The sequence below is a fragment of the Anomaloglossus baeobatrachus genome, chromosome 6, assembly GCF_048569485.1.
Source record: "Anomaloglossus baeobatrachus isolate aAnoBae1 chromosome 6, aAnoBae1.hap1, whole genome shotgun sequence".
Lineage (NCBI taxonomy): Eukaryota > Metazoa > Chordata > Amphibia > Anura > Aromobatidae > Anomaloglossus > Anomaloglossus baeobatrachus.
In genome coordinates this window covers 301,824,779-301,844,745 of record NC_134358.1, presented here as the reverse complement: position 1 = coordinate 301,844,745, position 19,967 = coordinate 301,824,779, and the positions used below count along the sequence as shown (strand labels likewise).

The window sequence follows — 19,967 nt, the reverse complement described above, 5'->3', positions numbered from 1 at the left end:
TTGCACTTTTGGTCATATACCAAAATGAGTTGAAAAAGGACAGATGCTGGTGGAAAGGGGAACAGGTGTGTTGGAAAGGGGAAAAAAGTTTTGGTCCGTGGATTTGGTGGTTAAGCAACAGTAACATTTGCTGAAGAAACACCATCAGTTACAGTGGGACTGGCAGATTTGGATAAGGTGGTATATACTATGTTACCGCTATATAACGAAAATTAATAAGAAAAGAAAGAGAAAGGTATATATCCCCATCAGCAGTCAGTGTCCACCGTGCTCCCAGTTGGAAAAGGAGAGGTTGGCAACTGGAAGGTTTGGTGGAGGATACAGAGCTGTGTGGCTATGAAACTAATAGTAGCCTGAACCGAGTTAGACGCCATTCGGATCTGGAGACTGGGATCCCTGTTAGCGTCACAGGGTCCACATGCCCACCCAGCCCAGGAACTCCCTGTTAACAACACAGGGGCCATTGAGTATGCTGACCGTGTGCGTAGGGGCCACACCTGTGGACAGCAGGCGCATCAGCAGCAGCAGGCCTGTTAATGCCACTGGGCTGCACAAGCAGGACAGGTAGGACAGGAGCTGGTCTTAACCGTTCTGCGTTACCAACTGTGGTGGTGGCCTGCATCGACACCCTATCCCTACCTACCTCTGGCCTAAAGCCGCAATGGGTTCAACACATGGAGGTGTGCTCTTTCGGAGCATAATAGAAGACTGCGCACCTCCTTGTTGGCTCCAGCCCCTTTTATAACCTGGGTCCGCCCCAAACCAGGGTGAACCACAATGCACCTCCTGGAGACAAAAGTAGAGTGACACGTCATGAGTGGCATAACTAGCGTCCTATTTGGAACCGCAACTTCAATGATGACTTCATGGCTGCCATGACCCAAACACCTCACCAGTCATCGTCTGACCATCAATAATGCGGTGACAAGTCATAGGGGTGGGCCTCTGCAAGCCATTTGGGAGGACACCTGATGCCTTGTGGTCTATATGGGACCCCCACATCAGGGGCAGGGCCAAAGAGTTAATTACCGGACCTAGTCTCTGATGCAGTAAGTGCCTGAGCATGCTCAGTAGCATGAAATACAGTCTCTGAAAAAAGACTATCAGCTTTAGCATGGTGTCTAGGCACAAAACAGGACTTAGACCCGGCACGGAATGCAAGTACCTGTGCAAAGAGGCTTTTCACACTTAGTGTGGGAGCATGCGCTGTATCCCGAAATGAAGACTTAGCGTCAGGAATGGCACAGTCAGGCTGAGCATACTCACTAGGCGAAACACTGTAGTTAGGCTGCAGCTGGGGTAAATCGGCACACGCATGCGCACTAGCTGCCTCTCCACACTTAGATGTGGAGGAGAAATTGCTCTTCGGGTGTGGACTTGGAGATGCTGTCTATGAACAGAAGGAAAAGCTAAAGGAAGCCTCACTTTCTATCCCTCCGAATTATCAAATGCAGCAATGAATTCCCTGAGTTTGCTATAACATTAGCGTAGCAAAATGTGCATGAGGGTGTCATGTAGAGGTGCTAGAAATAGCTTGGCACCAGTGGGGCACTAATGGAATACAACAGCCAGTTCTATGATGCCACTAAATGGCAGTATTTTTTGCTATCATTATAGCTTATTAAAAACAGAGCAGGAGGGTGTCATGCAGAGGTGCTGCACATAGATTTGCACTAGTGTGACTAGACAAAAGTCCAATAGCCACGTTTAGGATGCCACTAAGTTTCCTCAGTGTTTGCTAGTATAATGGCTTAGTAACAATGATTTTGAGTGTGCAATGCAGGCAGACGTGCTGCAAATATCTTTGCACTAGTGTGACTAGACAAAAGTACAATAGCCACGTTTAGGATGCCACTAGGTACACGGAGTGTTTGCTAGTATAATGGCTTAGTTATAATGAGTTGGAGTGTGCAGAGGACAGGAGGGTACAGTGCCAGGGTTGTGGGTCTGGGTAGAGGAATGGAAGCCTGCCTTTCTATTCCCTCCTAATGGGGAAATGCAGCGACGAAATCCCTGGCCTTAGCTACACAGACGCTGTCTCTGTTTTCAGGACCTGTCACCTATGGCTCTGACCCTGCCGGTACGAGCCCTTAAAAGGACTGATAGAAAGTGCTATCCCTAAGCTGTCTAGCGCTGTGTATGGAGCGCATACAGCAGTATCGGCGATAGGACAAAGGACGGAGCTGCGCCAGTGATGTCTGACACTAAGGACGCAGAAGAGATAATGGCATCCTGGAGGAAAATGTCCGGTTTTATAATGCAGGGACATGTGACATGGACATCCTATCACACATGCCGTTGCTTCTCTGGCTAAAAGTTCACTTAGCTGTGTGTGTGTCTGGGATTGGCTGACATGCTGGCCCGCCCCACAAGACGCGCGCGCTTAGGGAAGGAAGACAAGAAAAAAAAAAAAAAATGGCGATCACCATTATACAAACAGCAGTGATCTGAAGGCGCTGTTCACGCACACTATACACTGAAATGTCATAATAGTGTGAGTCACAGAGTGACTTACACTATTACAGCGGAAAGCCAGCTAGGAATTAGCTGTTTTTTTGCTGCTAGAACCGTTCTCGAACGTTTCTAGAACTATCGAGCTTTTGCAAAAAGCTCGAGTTCTAGTTCGATCTAGAACAGGCCCCAAAATCACTCGAGCCTAGAACTGGAGAACCTCGAACCGCGAACCGCGCTCAACTCTAATGAGCACTAAAATACTCGAGTGCTCGGTACTCAAATCGAGCAGGTCGGGCAATAAGATGTGTTTAACTCGAGTTCAAGCAAAATGGAAGTTAATGGGAAACTTGAGCATTTTTCCAGAAAATCTTTCCCTGTTGCTTATATACAGTTATTAATGAATGGTGAAAATTATAGTTAGCACATAAAAAGTGATGTGTGAATGAGGCCTTACACGCAGGTCACAGAGATACATCAATTGCTGATCACTTCTAGAGCAGCCTGCTTAGATTTTCTCCCTGACTATGGAAGAAGAAAAGTCCTCTAGTGTTACCCTAGTGCCCTACTCAGTAGCTCCCTTTTTTTTCCCCTACAACAGGGGTGGGAACTTTTTTTTCTTCTGGGGCCATTTGGAAATTTCTACCAACCTTCGCGAGCCACACAAAATTATCAATATGAAAATGACACTGCTATATTGGGTCAAACAATTAACTCACCCCTACTGTGGTGGCCGGAGCTGCTTCTCTTTGGTGCGGCTGTGATGTTTTGTGATACTAATCATGTTGCTTCTCACAGCTGCTTTTTCAGGTTTGTCTCAGTCAGGAGCACAGACAACTCTTTGTGATAATAAGATTGGTAACTCATATACATCACATAACAGATGATGTATATACATCACAGGAGGCGCTGGAGGCACATATATTACATAGGAGACACTGTGACTATTGTATATACATCACAGGAGACACTGGGGGCACATACATCACTGGATGGGCTGGGGGCATATACATCACATAGGAGACGCTGGGACTGCTGTTTGTACATCACATAGACGCTGGGACTGCTGTATATACATCACAGGAGACACTGGGGGCACATACATCACACAAGAGGCTGGGGAGATTTGTATGCCCCCAGCCCCTCCTGTGATGTAAATGCTCCAGCCCCTCCTGTGATGTATATGCCACCAGCCCCTCCTGTGATGTATATGCCACCAGCCCCTCCTGTGATATATATTATTATTATTATTATTATTATTATTATTATTATTTATTTATAGAGCACCATTAATTCCATGGTGCTGTACATGAGAAGGGGGTTACATACAAAATACGTATACAAGTTACAGTAGACAGACTAGTACAGAGGGAAGAGGGCCCTACCCTTGCGGGCTTACATTCTATAGGATTATGGGGAGGAGACAATAGGTGGGGTGTAGGTCAGGCGGCAGCTCCGCACGGTGGTCGGGCGGCAGCTCCGCACGGTGGTCGGGCGGCAGCTCCGCACGGTGGTCGGGCGGCAGCTCCGCACGGTGGTCGGGCGGCAGCTCCGCACGGTGGTCGGGCGGCAGCTCCGCACGGTGGTCGGGCGGCAGCGAGTTCATTGTAGATTGTAGGCATTTCGGAACAGGTGCGTTTTCAGGTTCCGTTTGAAGTTTGCAAGGGTAGGGGATAGTCTGACGTGTTGAGGCAGCGAGTTCCAGGAGACTGGGGATGCTCGGGAGAAGTCTTGGAGTCGGTTGTGTGAGGAGCGAATGAGAGAGGAGGAGAGGAGGAGATCTTGGGAGGACCGGAGGTGACGTGTTGGAGTGTAGTGGGAGAGTAGTTCGGAGATGTACGGAGGGGAAAGATTATGCACAGCTTTGTAGGTCAGTGTTAGAAGTTTGAATTGGATACGGTGGAAGATTGGAAGCCAGTGGAGGGACATGCAGAGAGGAGAAGCGGGGTGGTATTGAGGAGAGAGGTGGATAAGTCGGGCAGCAGAGTTAAGGATGGACTGGAGAGGGGCAAGCGTGTTGGCAGGGAGGCCACAGAGGAGGATGTTACAGTAGTCGAGGCGGGAGATTATGAGGGCATGCACTAGCATTTTAGTTGATTGCAAATTGAGGAAAGGGCGGATTCTGGAAATATTTTTGAGTTGAAGACGGCAGGAGGTGGTGAGGGATTGGATGTGTGGTATGAAGGATAAGGCAGAGTCAAAGGTCACTCCGAGGCAGCGAACTTTGGGTACTGGCGAGAGCGTGGTGTTATTTATTGTAATAGATAGATTAGGTGGAGAGTGTAGGTGAGACGGAGGAAAGATGATTAGTTCAGTTTTGGCCACATTGAGCTTTAGGAAGCGAGAGGAGAAGAAGGAGGATATAGCAGATAGGCATTTCGGGATTTTGGACAGCAGAGATGTGGCATCTGGGCCAGAGAGGTAGATCTGGGTGTCGTCGGCATATAGGTGGTATTGGAAGCCATGGGACTTTATGAGTTGTCCCAGGCCAAATGTGTAGATAGAGAAAAGTAGGGGTCCTAGGACAGAGCCTTGAGGGACGCCAACAGAGAGATGGTGGGATGAAGAGGTTGTGTGGGAGTGGGAGACACTAAAAGTGCGATTTGAGAGGTATGAAGAGATCCAAGAGAGGGCAAGATCTCTGACACCAAGGGAAGAGAGGGTCTGTAATAGGAGGGAGTGGTCAACGGTATCGAAGGCTGAGGACAGGTCTAGGAGTAGGAGTATAGAGAAGTGCTTGTTCGCTTTGGCAGTAAGCAAGTCATTTGTGATTTTAGTCAGGGCAGTTTCGGTGGAGTGATGTGGACGGAAGCCGGACTGTAGGTTGTCAAAGAGAGCGTTAGAGGAGAGGTGGGAGGAAAGTTCAGCATGGACATGCTGTTCCAGGAGTTTTGAGGCAAGTGGGAGTAGTGATATGGGGCGGTAGCTGGTAGTAGAGGTTGGATCGAGGGAAGGTTTCTTTAGGATAGGTGTGACTGTTGCATGTTTAAAGGCAGAGGGGAAGGTTCCAGTCGTTAAAGATAGGTTGAAGAGATGGGTTAAAGCTGGAATAAGGATGGTGGTGAGGTTGGGAAGGAGGTGGGATGGCATGGGGTCAAGTGCGCAGGTGGTGAGGTGCGCTTTTGAGAGCAGACGTGCAAGCTCTCCTTCGGTGATGGTGGGGAGGAAGTTTATGGGGGAGGGGCAGTGGTCAGCTACATGAAGGGGTTGTGGTGGCTGAGCAGAGAAGACTTGCCTTATTAGGTCGATTTTTTCTTGGAAATAGGTGGCAAAGTCTTCTGCAGAAATGAGGGAGGTTAGAGGGGGCAGTGGTGGGCGAAGGAGGGAGTTGAAAGTGTTGAATAACTGTTTGGGGTTGTGTGTTAGAGAGGATATGAGGTTTCTGAAGTAATCGTGTTTAGTGGAGGTGAGGACTGAACGAAATGTGTGAATTGCATTTTTGAATGTGGTGAAGTCTTCCTGGGAGTGCGTTTTCTTCCACCGCCGCTCTGCAGCCCTAGACCTTTGCCTAAGTTTTTTAGTGAGGCTGTTGTGCCAGGGCTGTCTATTGATTCGTCTCACTCTGCCATGCACAAGGGGAGCGACTGAATCAATGGCTGATGTGAGGGTGGTGTTGTAGAAAGTGGTGGCGCTGTCTGTGTCGTGGAGGGACGATATGGAGGACAGTGGGAGGATAGAGTGTGATGCATATGTCCCCAGGCTTTTCTGTGATGTATATGACCCCAGCATCTGCAATGTGATGTATAAATCACAGAACACGCTGGGGGCACGCACAACACAGGAGACGCTGGGGGCAAGCACATTACAGGAGATGCTGGGTGCACGCACATCACAGGAGACGCTGGGTGCAGGCACATCACAGGAGACGCTGGGTGCAGGCACATCACAGGAGACGCTGGGTGCAGGCACATCACAGGAGACGCTGGGTGCAGGCACATCACAGGAGACGCTGGGTGCAGGCACATCACAGGAGACGCTGGGTGCAGGCACATCACAGGAGACGCTGGGTGCAGGCACATCACAGGAGACGCTGCGGGCAGGCACATCACAGGAGACGCTGCGGGCAGGCACATCACAGGAGACGCTGGGGGCAGGCACATCACAGGAGACGCTGGGGGCAGGCACATCACAGGAGACGCTGGGGGCAGGCACATCACAGGAGACGCTGGGGGCAGGCACATCACAGGAGACGCTGGGGGCAGGCACATCACAGGAGACGCTGGGGGCAGGCACATCACATGAGACGCTGGGGGCAGGCACATCACAGGAGATGCTGGGGGCACGCGCATCACAGGAGACGCTGGGGGCACGCGCATCACAGGAGACGCTGGGGGCACGCGCATCACAGGAGACGCTGGGGGCACGCGCATCACAGGAGACGCTGGGGGCACGCGCATCACAGGAGACGCTGGGGGCACGCGCATCACAGGAGACGCTGGGGGCACGCGCATCACAGGAGACTCTGGGGGCACGCGCATCACAGGAGACTCTGGGGGCACGCGCATCACAGGAGACGCTGGGGGCACGCGCATCACAGGAGACGCTGGGGGCACGCGCATCACAGGAGACGCTGGGGGCACGCGCATCACAGGAGACGCTGGGGGCACGCGCATCACAGGAGACGCTGGGGGCACGCGCATCACAGGAGACGCTGGGGGCACGCGCATCACAGGAGACGCTGGGGGCACGCGCATCACAGGAGACGCTGGGGGCACGCGCATCACAGGAGACGCTGGGGGCACGCGCATCACAGGAGACGCTGGGGCACGCGCATCACAGGAGACGCTGGGGGCACGCGCATCACAGGAGACGCTGGGGGCACGCGCATCACAGGAGACGCTGGGGGCACGCGCATCACAGGAGACGCTGGGGGCACGCGCATCACAGGAGACGCTGGGGGCACGCGCATCACAGGAGACGCTGGGGGCACGCGCATCACAGGAGACGCTGGGGGCACGCGCATCACAGGAGACGCTGGGGGCACGCGCATCACAGGAGACGCTGGGGGCACGCGCATCACAGGAGACGCTGGGGGCACGCGCATCACAGGAGACGCTGGGGGCACGCGCATCACAGGAGACGCTGGGGGCACGCGCATCAAAGGAGACGCTGGGGGCACGCGCATCACAGGAGGGGCTGGGGGCACGCGCATCACAGGAGGGCTGGGGCACGCACATCACAGGAGGGGCTGGGGCACAGACACCAGTGGGAAAGGCAAGGGGAACAAACCTGACATGTTTGAGGAAGTGCTAGCAGGCAACGCAGGTGGCGGTAGGTGGGGCCTCGACGCACTTTTCACCGGGCGTGGCTTCACCTCCTGACAAAGCCACGCCCGGTGAAACGCGCGGCGAGGCCCCGCCCATTGACACCTGCCTTGCCTGCTAGCACTTCCTCAAAGATGTTTCAAGGTATTTCCTTTAATATGTCCAATTGGTGACATGTTTTTTTGCCTATATAGGGTTAGAAACACTTGGGTGACTACAATTAGTCCATTATACAGTATATTATCTCCCCATTCTCTGGCTAATGTTTTTTTTTATATTAACCCCTTTGTGTCTAGCAGCCCTATAACATCAGCGGGTGGTGTTTGTGCAATTCTGTGTCTGGCGATTTTTCCATCTGGGTCGCCACCACTGTCTGTCCTTATGTCACGCATATTCTAAATAAAACTATTTTGCATTTCACTAAGAACTTGTGTTGGTCTTCTCTTTACCAGTGGTCCTCCCTACTACCTTGTTTATTGGTGTTTGGTCACTGGGACTTTTTTGGTTTGGTTGCACTAAATCAGAATAAACCTTTCCCATTGTAGGTCAATTAGGATTACCAAAATTATTTATATTTGACAAATTCCAGAATAATGAGGGAGAGCGAATGTTTAAATAATTTTTATTACTTTCTGCAAAGTCAAAAGTTGACATACACTAAGAGTACTATTATTTAAACGATATGGGATAGCCCATATGATCATGTCATGTCTTTGGAAGCTTCTAATAGGTTTATTGGCAACATCTGAGTTAATTAGAAACACACCTATGGATGTATTTTAATGCACACCTGAAACACACTGCTCCTTTGTGTAGCCTCATAGGAAAGTCCAAAGAAATCCACCAAGTTCTCAGGAAGAGAATTGAGGACTTACCCAACTCTGGTTCATCCTTAGCTGCAATTTCCAGTTACCTGAAAATGCCACGTTCATCTGTACAAACAATTATATGCAAGTACAAATGAGATGGGAATGTCCAGCCATCATTCTACTCAGGAAGGAGACTGGTTCTGTGTACCAAAGATGAACATGCTTTGGTCAGACTTGGGCATATCAACCCAAGAACAAAAGAAGAAAAAAATCTTGTGACGATATTGGTGGAAGCTGTTAAGATTTTGTCATTATCCACAGGGGAACGAGTACTGTATCAACATGGGCTGAAAGGCCACTCTGCCAGGAAGAAGCAATTACTCCAAAAGTAACACAAAAAAGCCAGATAAATGTTTACAGATGCATCGGGAACAAAGACCTTAATTTTTGGAGACATGTCCTGTGGTCTGACAACACTAAAATTGAACAGTTTGGTATTATTTACGTTTGAGGAAAAAGGGAGAAGCTGTAAAGCCTAAGAACACCAGCCCAACTGTGAAACAAAGGGGTGGCAGCATCATGTTGTGGGGTTGTTTTCCTGCCTGCAGGAGAAACAGGTGCATTTCACAAAATAGATGGCATCATGAGGAAAGAAGAATATGTGGCAGTACTGAAGCAGCATCTTAAGATATCAGCAAGGAACTTAAAGCTTGGGTGGAAATGGGTCTTCCAAATGGACAATGACCCAAAGCATACTGCCAAACTGGTTACAAAGTGGCTTAAGAATAACAAAGTCAATATTTTAGAGTGGCCATCACAAAGCCCTGATCTGAATCATATTGAAAATTTATGGGCAAAGCTGAAAAGGCAAGTACGAGCAAGGCGACCTACAAACATGGCTCAGTTATAACAGTTCTGTCAGGATGAATGGGCCCAAATTCCTGCCAACAATTGTGAGAAGCTTGTGGAAGGATATCCAAAACATTTCACCCAAGTCATACAGTTTAAGGCCAATGGTACCAAGTACTAATGAAATGTATGTAAACTTTTGACTGCAGAAAGTAAAAAAATGCCTTAAAACATTGTGGATATTAGTAGTCAAAGCTGATATTAATAATAAATATAACAAAATACCCCAATTTATTTTTATTAAAATAACTTTATTCTTTATTCACTTAAAAAAACACCCACAAACGCAGTACAAAGGAGCATCAATAAAGGCATCAAGTTACCCACTTTACACAGATATTACAGTTATTTATATCAGTTGATGGAAGGCCAAAAACCTCATAAAACTCTTCCTATCAAATCCCTACTCCAAAGGAAGATGATATTATTATTATTATTTATTTTTATAGCGCCATTTATTCCATGGCGCTTTACAAGTGAAAGAGGGTATACGTACAACAATCATTAACAGTACATAACAGACTGGTATAGGAGGAGAGAGGACCCTGCCCACGAGGGCTCACAGTCTACAGGGAATGGGTGATGGTACAATAGGTGAGGACAGAGCTGGTTGCACAGTGGTGTACTGGACTGAGGGTTATTGTAGGTTGTAGGCTTGTTGGAAGAGGTGGGTCTTGAGTTTCCTCTTGAAGCTTTCCACGGTAGGGGAGAGTCTGATATGCTGTGGTAGAGCATTCCAGAGTATGGGGGAGGCACAGGAGAAATCTTGTACGCGATTGTGGGAAGAGGAGATAAGAGAGGAGTAGAGAAGGAGATCTTGTGAGGATCTGAGGTTGCGTGCGGGTAGGTACCGGGAGACTAGGTCACAGATGTAAGGAGGAGACAGGTTGTGGATGGCTTTGTATGTCATGGTTAATGTTTTGAACTGGAGTCGTTGGGCGATGGGAAGCCAGTGAAGGGATTGGCAGAGTGGCGAGGCTGGGGAATAGCAAGGGGAAAGGTGGATTAAGCGGGCCGCAGAGTTTAGGATAGATTGGAGGGGTGCAAGAGTGTTGGAAGGGAGACCAGAGAGCAGGAGGTTGCAGTAATCGAGTAAAAGATATAACATACACTACACTGGTCGCATGAAATCATGCAATAAGACCAAAGGTGGATGAATGTAAGGAGAAAGGGAGTATAAGGCTATGTGCGCTCGTGTGCGTATTACATGCAGTTACGGTGCGATCTCCAGTGCAGCGTAACTGCATGCGTCCTGCGTCCCCTGCACAATCTATGGAGATTGTGCAGGAGCCGTGCGCATGTGGCATATTAGAACGCAGCGATTCGGCTGCTGCCTGAATCGCTGCGTTCTAAGAAGTGACATGTCACTTTTTTCGTGCGGTTTGCATGCTGTCTATAGGGAGAGGCAGCATGCAGAGCGCACGTTCTCTGCCGGCACCATGCGCTTCAGAACGGAGCTTTTCAGCTGCGCTCTGAAGCGCATCCCTTAGGTGCGGTGCAGAGCGCACACGTGCGCACATAGCCTTAGACAGAATTAGTTATATTTAGTAAGGTGGATCATATCGAGACTATAATTGTACCATCATAAATACAAACACACCAACAGATTTTGTTCAATCTGTTGGTGTGTTTGTATTTATGATGGTACAATTATAGTCTCGATATGATCCACCTTACTAAATATAACTAATTCTGTCTTATACTCCCTTTCTCCTTACATTCATCCACCTTTGGTCTTATTGCATGATTTCATGCGACCAGTGTAGTGTATGTTATATCTTCCTTTGGAGTAGGGATTTGATAGGAAGAGTTTTGAGGTTTTTGGCCTTCCATCAACTGATATAAATAACTGTAATATCTGTGTAAAGTGGTTAACTTGATGCCTTTATTGATGCTCCTTTGTACTGCGTTTGTGGGTGTTTTTTTAGTGAATAAAGAATAAAGTTATTTTAATAAAATAAATTGGGGTATTTTGTTATATTTACTGTCCCAGACCCCAAAGTCAATCTGATTATACTATTTAAATTGACTGATATTAATAATAGCAGAGACTCCTTTAACATATTGGTGAGCCAGCCAGGAGTTACCTTTTAAACAGTGAACAAATCCTTTAATAATAATGTATGGGGCCAGGCGACATTGTTAATGTATGGGGCCACAATAGGGGTTATTTTATTATTCTTACCCAATGTGACCCCATAGATAAATAATATTCAGATTGTAGCCCCTGAAACTAATATTTCCTATTTTGACTGCATACGTTAATACTATCCACAATTCGGGCTCCCATGCACTAGTAATGTCCCCTGTTGTGTCACATATACACTAATAATGTCACCCTTTATGGTCTCCATATACTTATATCGTCCCCCATTCTTGTCCCCACTGTAATGCTCTTAAAAAAACAAAATGAAACAAAAAAAAGCACATAACCTTAAAATGTTTGTCACCACTCCCACAATGAGCAGCTGTTTCTTCCTCTCCATTAACTGATACAGGTAGTGCAATGCAGTGATTAGAGATGAGCTTATTGAGGTTCAGTGTTCGAATTGAATACCAAATTTAAAACTCACGGTTCTGGTTTGAGGATCAGATGCTGTACGTGCGAACAAAATTCGTTCGAGCAACGCTGTACTCAGGTATGCTTGGTGCTCAGCTCTCTGCGAGCCACTTGCAGTGTTTGAATGGCGCACACTGGGGGTAACAACAGTGTGCTCAGATGTAGTGTACAACATAAAAAAAGTTTGAAAAAGCCCACCCTTCCTTAGAAGTATTTTACTTATGGCTGTCTGCATGTGGGCAGAGACTCAAACTGCCAATCAGTGACTTGATCCAGGGTTCGGGTCAAGCTCGAGCCTGTGCAGCTAGGCTCGTGTGCTGCCACTGAACCAAACCTCCAAGGTTTGCTCATCTTTAGCAGTGATGTCATTATGCTGTCTGCAATGGGACACCCAATGTCACCTCCTGCTACTGGTCTCTGACAGGCTAGTCAATAGCATGAATTGCGGGGCAGACAGCAAGTGGCTCTCTGCTCTGCAATGGTTTTCAACCACAATCATTATGTTGATGGCCTATCCTAAGAATAGATCATGAATAAGAGAAGTTGAACATTCAATTTATAGGCATGTTGAAAGTAATTTTAAGAGTTGTAATTGCCCAAAATATATGCTTTTAAAGTATAAACATATGTGGTGACTTGTTGCCATACTCTAAAGGCTACTTTACACACTGCGATATCGGTCCCGATATCGCTAGTGTGGGTATCCGCCCCCATCTGTTGCGCGACACTGGCATATCGCTGCCCGTGCCGCACAACATCGCCCAGAGCCGTCACACATACTTACCTGTCCGGCGACGTCGCTGTGACGGGCGAACCGCCTCCTTTCTAAGGGGGCGGTCCGTGCGGCGTCACAGCGACGTCACTGAAACGTCACTGAACCGCCGCCCAATAGCAGCGGAGGGGCGGAGATGAGCGGGACGTAACATCCCGCCCACCTCCTTCCTTCCGCATAGCGGCCGGGAGGCAGGTAGGGAGAGCTTCCTCGCTCCTGCGGCGTCACACGCAGCGATGTGTGCTGCCGCAGGAACGAGGAACAACCTCGTTACTGCTGCAGTAACGATAATTGAGAATGGACCCCCGTGTTGCCGATTAGCGATTTTGCACGGTTTTGCAACGATGCAAAATCGCTTATCGGTGTCACACGCAACGGCATCGCTAATGCGGCCGGATGTGCGTCACAAAATCCGTGACCCCAACGACTCCGCATTAGCGATGTCGTAGCGTGTAAAGCCCGCTTAACTGTAAATCCGCTCCTTACATGTGAACGGGGTTATTTTTCAATACTAGACATGTATTTTTGCACACCCAGTTCATTTGAATTGGACAGTCACAAATTTCTCAACAGTGAGATGCTGCACCATTTGGTTTTGGGGTATGTGCACACTACATCTTTCCCAGGTAGGCAAATCCACCGAGTATTTCAAAAGGAAGACACTCCAGGAAATACTGCCGTTTTGTAAGTGCCTTTCTAGCAATTTTTATGTCGTCTTTGTTTATAAGCGTTTTCCAGACTTTTTTTTTTTTTTTATTCACTCCATTTACTATTGAAACCACTAACTGATTTTCCATGCAGAAACGCTGCCTAATGCTAAAAATGATGCCTGGGTACCTTTTAAACCTCCCAGAAGTAGCCTGAAGAATGGTTAGTTCACTTCTTTTAACCTCTTGGCGTCTTTGGAATCCTTAAGACGCTGAAAAGAATTAACATACAAGTCATTTTACATAAAAAGGGCTACCTAAAGGCTCAAAAGAATGAACGTATCCATTTCTAAGTCATTTTGGGAACAGAATCTGCCTGTTGATGATTTTTGCGCATACACATATAGTATTATGTCATGTAAATTTTGAAAATAGAAACAAGACTGCTTACTTTCTTTAGGGTATTGAAATGAAAAAAATTATCCGAAGCTACAACAAAATGGCTGCGGTCCTAATGGAGTTTGAGTTGCTCTATTACAGGGGATGGTGCAAATGTGTGGAAATAGCCAAGACCGGACTGCACGCATCACTGCTGGTCCGACATCCAGACACAAAGGTAATTCATGGAACATGTTTTATTTTTTAATACTCTCAATAAAGGGAATTTTTTTCATTAAGTGTATGTAATACATGTTTTACTCATGTGTAGGAGCTATATGTTAACCTGGATCCTATAGTTTTGGAAGTTTTATATGAAACAAAATACCTTCATAAGATGGGTTTTGAAGTCCCAGATGTCATACACAGTATTGCCACTAGAGAGCAGCAGATTAAAATGCAACAAATCAAGTAAGTGTTGGCTGGTATAATTGTAAAAATGTATCATCATATTAAATGCATGCCTGCAGTTTAGTGAAGTATCTATTATGCAGTTTGAAATAATACAGCACGGTACATGCCCATATCCAGTCCAATTAGTCCTTCTCCTAGGTGGGACAGGCTGTAATGTACAAGGAATCCAGTTCAAATTATAGGCTATTGCATTTTGTGACTTATGGTGTGTGTGTGTGTATGGGAACACTGTGTGTGTGTGTGTGTGTGTGTGGACACGTGCCTATGTGTGTGTGGTGATGTGTGTGTGTGTGTATGTGTGTGGGGGGGCACGTGTGTCTGTGTGTGTGGTGATGTGTGTGTGTGTGTGTGTGGGACACATGTGACTGTGTGTGTGGACACGTGCCTATGTGTGTGTGTGTGTGTGTGGGGTGGACACGTGTGTGTGTGTGTGTGTGTGTGTGGACAGGTGCCTATGTGTGTATGTGTGTTGGGGGGCACGTGTGCCTGTGTGTGTGGGACACATGTGCCTATGCGTGTGTGTGGGGGGGCACGTGTGTGTGTGTACACATGTGCCTGTGTGTGGGGGGGGCACGTGTGTGTGTGTGTGTACACATGTGCCTGTGTGTGGGGGGGCACGTGTGTCTGTGTGTGTGGTGATGTGTGTGTGTTTGGGACACATGTGCCTGTGTGTATGTGTGTGTGTGTGTACACATGTGCCTGTGTGTGGGGGGGGCACGTGTGTGTGTGTGTGTGTAAGCTCTGCTATAATCAAATTTCTCTGTTCTATCTTTCGTTCTATTGGTTGCATGATTAAAAAGGAATGGTAAAGAAATGCAGTTATCTTATATGGCTTTATTACCAAATAGAAAAACAAAACAAATGCAAATTAAAATAAAAGAAATCCAGTATGAGTTGTTCTGTTTGTGCAAACATTATTAAAAACTGACCATTTTGAGAGTAGTTGTATTAAAAGAGCAAATTTTGAATTGCGGTTGTCAGCAAAAACCCAAAGCTGCCAATCTGTGACTAAGTGGTTAAGAACAGACACATTTACTGAAGAAGAACAAACTTACAGAATGAATGTAATTAAATTATAACGGGAAATGTCATGAATATGTATAGGTTTTGTGTAGGCTGCATGTTCCACCTTTACATTTCACTCTATAGTTAAAGATGTGCCAAAGTGACTGTCAACAGATTTATATTGCCATAAGCTAACTCATGCCGAATTTGCCTTTTTATTGGAGGGATCAGGCTTCTGGGAGTAATCGCTTCAAGGAAGTGTAGCTATAGGGCATAGAAGTATGTGAAATTGCTTGACTTTTATGACATAAAGGGAACACTGTAGCATATACAAGAATATAACACATTAGTTTTGCTTTTAAAAAGCTATGGAAAGACAAAGCAACGTATGAAAGATCTACATTGTGAACAAACAACCCTATTGATTATACTCTCCTCCACAATGAAATTGCAACATCAAGATGGAAAAGTTTTGGAGTTATGGAAATCACTGGATCGACAGACGTGTGAATATTCAAATGATGAAAAAGAGAAACATAAATTTCAAAACATTTCAATTTATTCAATATTGAGTATTGAGTATGAGCACCATGTACAGAAATTCACACACACACATCTTAACCTCACTGATAGCATGCTAATAATGATCTGCCATGATAAATACATTTGGACCCTCTAGTCATCAAGATCCAATGCTGGCAGCTCACTTTGGAATTGCCAACCAATGATGTCCAAGATTTGCTTGACGAGAGGCACGTACAGAGGGGGCTGCAGGTCATCGAAGCACATTTATGCCATGAAGGCTGCTGATATTAGCCCAAGAACACCAGATTAATGGCCCAGTCACAATAGTGCCAACTCTAGAGTCAAAGAATACCAATGAAGTAACCAGAGTAGATGGCAATAAGTAAAATCAAGATAATTTTATTGAAGACAAAATTTAAAAGGCATTTATTTAAAAAAAACGAACAGTAAAGGGGATTTTGCCAACAAACAATACTTCCATTAACCACTTTACTCCACGTATGTGTGTACCACAGAAATTCTCTTAGAATTATAGTTTTTTCAATATGCAAAAAAAAGAGATAAGAAAAGATCTCATAAAGCGTATAATACAACCCCAAGGGGAGTATTGCACAACCCCAAATAAAAGGAGGTGTAACCCCAGAAGGGAATATTGCACAGCCCTAGAAAAGGAGGGGAAGAAGAAAAAACAGGGGTTTGTAGAATCTCAGAATAATAAATAATTATTGCACTCTCCCTTAAATGTAGAAAAAATCATTACTGGCAAATACATGTTATAGAAATTATTGCCAAAAATGGCTTATTTAGACAGAAAGACATTAAAGATCAAAGATTTATATTTGCCCAAATAAAAGGAAATAAGAATACCCAAAAGGGAAAGAGATATAATGGGGCAAGTAAATAAAGCTGCCTAGAAAATATTACCAGTTTAAATGACCGGGAGCGTGCCAGCCAAAAGATGTATAGGGAGGAAGAAGCTGGAGATACACAGGCAGTCATATAAAGGCAAGTGCCAGACTGCAAAATATCATACAAAAAGTGGGTGGAAGCATAGATACCCTGACGGCTGTTTCGCCTAGGGCTTCTTCGTGAAGTAACTTGCAGCTTGCTTTTGTAGTTTGGGAAAAACTGTTCCCGGGGACCACTTGTTCCTCATTATATACAGCAAGTGAAATCAGACGTCACGTACCAGACCTAAGGCATCAAAGCGTCTACACAAAACATTAAAAGGTGTGTAAACGACATTGAACTACGAACTTCCATTGACTTCACATCAGCAATCTCAAATACTTTTGTGGTGCATAGCAAGATAGCATTAGAGGCCAGAATGGAGATCTATCTTCAGCAATGAGTCTTCCTTTTGTCTTTGGGCACACTGAAAGCTGAAGATTGGGTGAAGACTAGATGGACAACGCCATGCAGAGGTCTTCATGAGAGAATGTCACACAAGTTCTACTCCCAGGAATATGGAGTGGGGATGGCATAATGTATGGTAGTTAGGCCCCCTCTAATCCACATACATGAACAGCTTGGTGTTACATTGATTGTTATTGAACCAGTGGTACAGCCATTTCTTCAAAGTGTTCTAGGAGCTATTTTTCAACACACCAAAGCAAGAGTGCATCTTGTTCATGCCACTGAGAGTAGCATGTGTGGCCTAAATATGCTAGCAAGGCCTGTAATGTCTCCAGACTTGTCTCCCATCAAACACATCTAGGACATCATTGGTCAGCAATTGCAAAGGGAGCTGCGAATTTCAGATATTTATGATTTGCATGTTCAAGTGTAGTTACAGGGGTTGACCATTCCTCAGACAGTCATTAATAACCACATTGATTGCATGCAAGGCATGTAAGTGTGTGTATTTCTATGTGTGGTGTTAATATTCAATACTGAATAAATTTAATTGTTTAAAATATTCTTTCCATGTTTTTCATTTGTATATTGGTAACATACCTGATATTTACATAAGGATACGGTTCCACCTGCTCATAGCTTCCGATGCAAGAGCATCAGAAGTGATATGCTAATGACCTTCTGCTGCAAGTGTCAGCTGAGGGTCATGTGACTGTGATCTGATCTTGCAATCGTATCACAGGTGCGGAGAAGAGGGAGGAAGCACTTTCTCCCATCTCCTCCGCTATCTGTCTCTGCGTATATCACACTGCAGTCGGATGACATGCGAGTGCAGTGCGATGTTTCACACTCTCCCATAGACTTGTATCGAGGTGCATGAGGCGAGACTCGCTGCCAAACACAGCATGCTGCAATTCATTCCGCATGCCGCTATGTCATGAGAACTCAATTGCAGATGGACACTGCCCCATAGTTTTACACCAGTGCGAGTGCAATTTGATGTTTGATTGGATTGTACTCGTCTGTGCAAATCGCAAGTGAAACCGTACCCTAAGGGCGGCTTTGCACGTTGCAACATCGCACGTGCGATGTCGGTGGGGTCAAATCGAAAGTGACGCACTTCCGGCATCACTTTCAAGATCGTAGTGTTTAAATGCTAGATGATACGATTAACGAGCGCAAAAGCGTCGTTATCGTATCATCGTTGCAGGCTCCGACTTTTTCATAATTATGCTGCAGCGACAGGTACGATGTTGTTCCTCGCTCCTGCGGCTGCACACATCGCTGTGTATAACGCCGCAGGAACGAGGAACATCTCCTTACCTGCCGCCAGCGGCTATACGGAAGGAAGGAGGTGGGCGGGATGTTTACATCCTGCTCATCTCCGCCCCCCCTGCCGCCATTGGCCGCCTGCCGTGTGACGTCGCTGTGACGCCGCACGACCCGCCCCGTTAGGAAGGAGGCGGGTCGCCGCCCAGAGCGACGGTCGCAGGGCAGGTGAGTGCATGTGAAGCTGGCGTAGTGATAATTATCGCTACGACAGCTATCACAAGATATCGTACCTGCGACGGGGGCGGGGACTATCGCATGCGACATCGCAGCATCGGCTTGCGATGTCGCAACGTGCAAAGCCCGCCTAAGGCTATGCACAAACCGTGAGTAAAACTGAGGATTGCGAGATTGCATCACAGTGGCTTGACAGTCATATGACACTCGGCTTACCGAGTGTCATGCAATTCACTCGCATTAAAAGGAAGGTGTTGTAAAAAAAAAAAAAATTCAATAACTGAAAAAATGTAAAGTATTAATGTTATGTTTAAATAAAATTATTTATTTTTAATTGAGAAAAATCTAAAAAAAAAATAAATTTAAAATTTGATATTTTCCACTCTTAAACACTAGGGGGAGCAGCTGCTGAAATCTGTCTGTAGAAATATCTCACATTACAGCTGCAGTAAAAGTGGGCAGAATCTGCTCTCCTGTGTGTGATGTCACACCTCCCCCTCCCAATCTGAGTGTTTCACTATACTGCCCTACAACTCGTGTATCAGTCACTGAGCGGTGGACATGTTGGGGTCAGCACACACGGCGAGTAATACGCATTCCACTCAGACCCATGTTACTCTATGGGGTCGCTCCCATGAGCTATTTTTTTTTCTCAGCCCGAGATTAATTGGACCGAGAAAACAATTGCAGCATACTGCGGATGGAATGCGATCCTCCTGTTTCACTCGCACCCATTCAAGTCTATGGGGGCGAGAGAAATATGGCATTGCACTCGCATTACAGCGGAGTGCAATGTGATTCTCGCATCAGCTGGCAATGGAGGAGATAGGGATATAAATCCCTCCCTCTTCTTCGCAGTGCCGGCCCTCCCCTCCGCAGCTGTGGTCTGATCGCACGATCGGACCAGTCGCATGACACTTGGCTCCCACTGTACTGCGAGCGTGAGCAGAGTATCATGCGAGGACTCGCACTAATCCCCGTGTGGTCTCAGCCTTAAGAGAGCACTCGATGAAGAGGTGAATCTAGGTTTTCCAGCACCTGTGTCAAAAATACAATTTAGCCTAAGCGGTTGGAGTAGTGGTCACATCACTCATGCGATTCGCACATTTTCAGTCACATGTTGACGAGCTGATGTTCCTAATTCTCTCAATTAGAAATAAAGCATAAATTCACAGCACACACACACACACACACACACACACACACACACACACACACAAGGAAAATGTACATAAAATATAACAATCACAGTACAATAGCCAAATATAATACCCCAGGGAAAAACTTGGAAAATGTAAATGGTTCAGCACC

General features: G+C 46.4%; 1 protein-coding gene across 1 annotated transcript in view; it reads left to right on the top strand.

Annotated features, from left to right (window-relative positions):
* LOC142243222 (dynein axonemal heavy chain 5-like) overlaps positions 1–19,967 on the top strand; it is a 638,472-nt gene that overhangs the window by 65,082 nt on the left and 553,423 nt on the right. The window contains exons 19-20 of the mRNA XM_075314893.1: positions 13,873–14,028; positions 14,122–14,261. Coding sequence (XP_075171008.1) covers positions 13,873–14,028; positions 14,122–14,261 — 296 coding nt within the window. The remainder of the gene's footprint in view (positions 1–13,872; positions 14,029–14,121; positions 14,262–19,967) is intronic.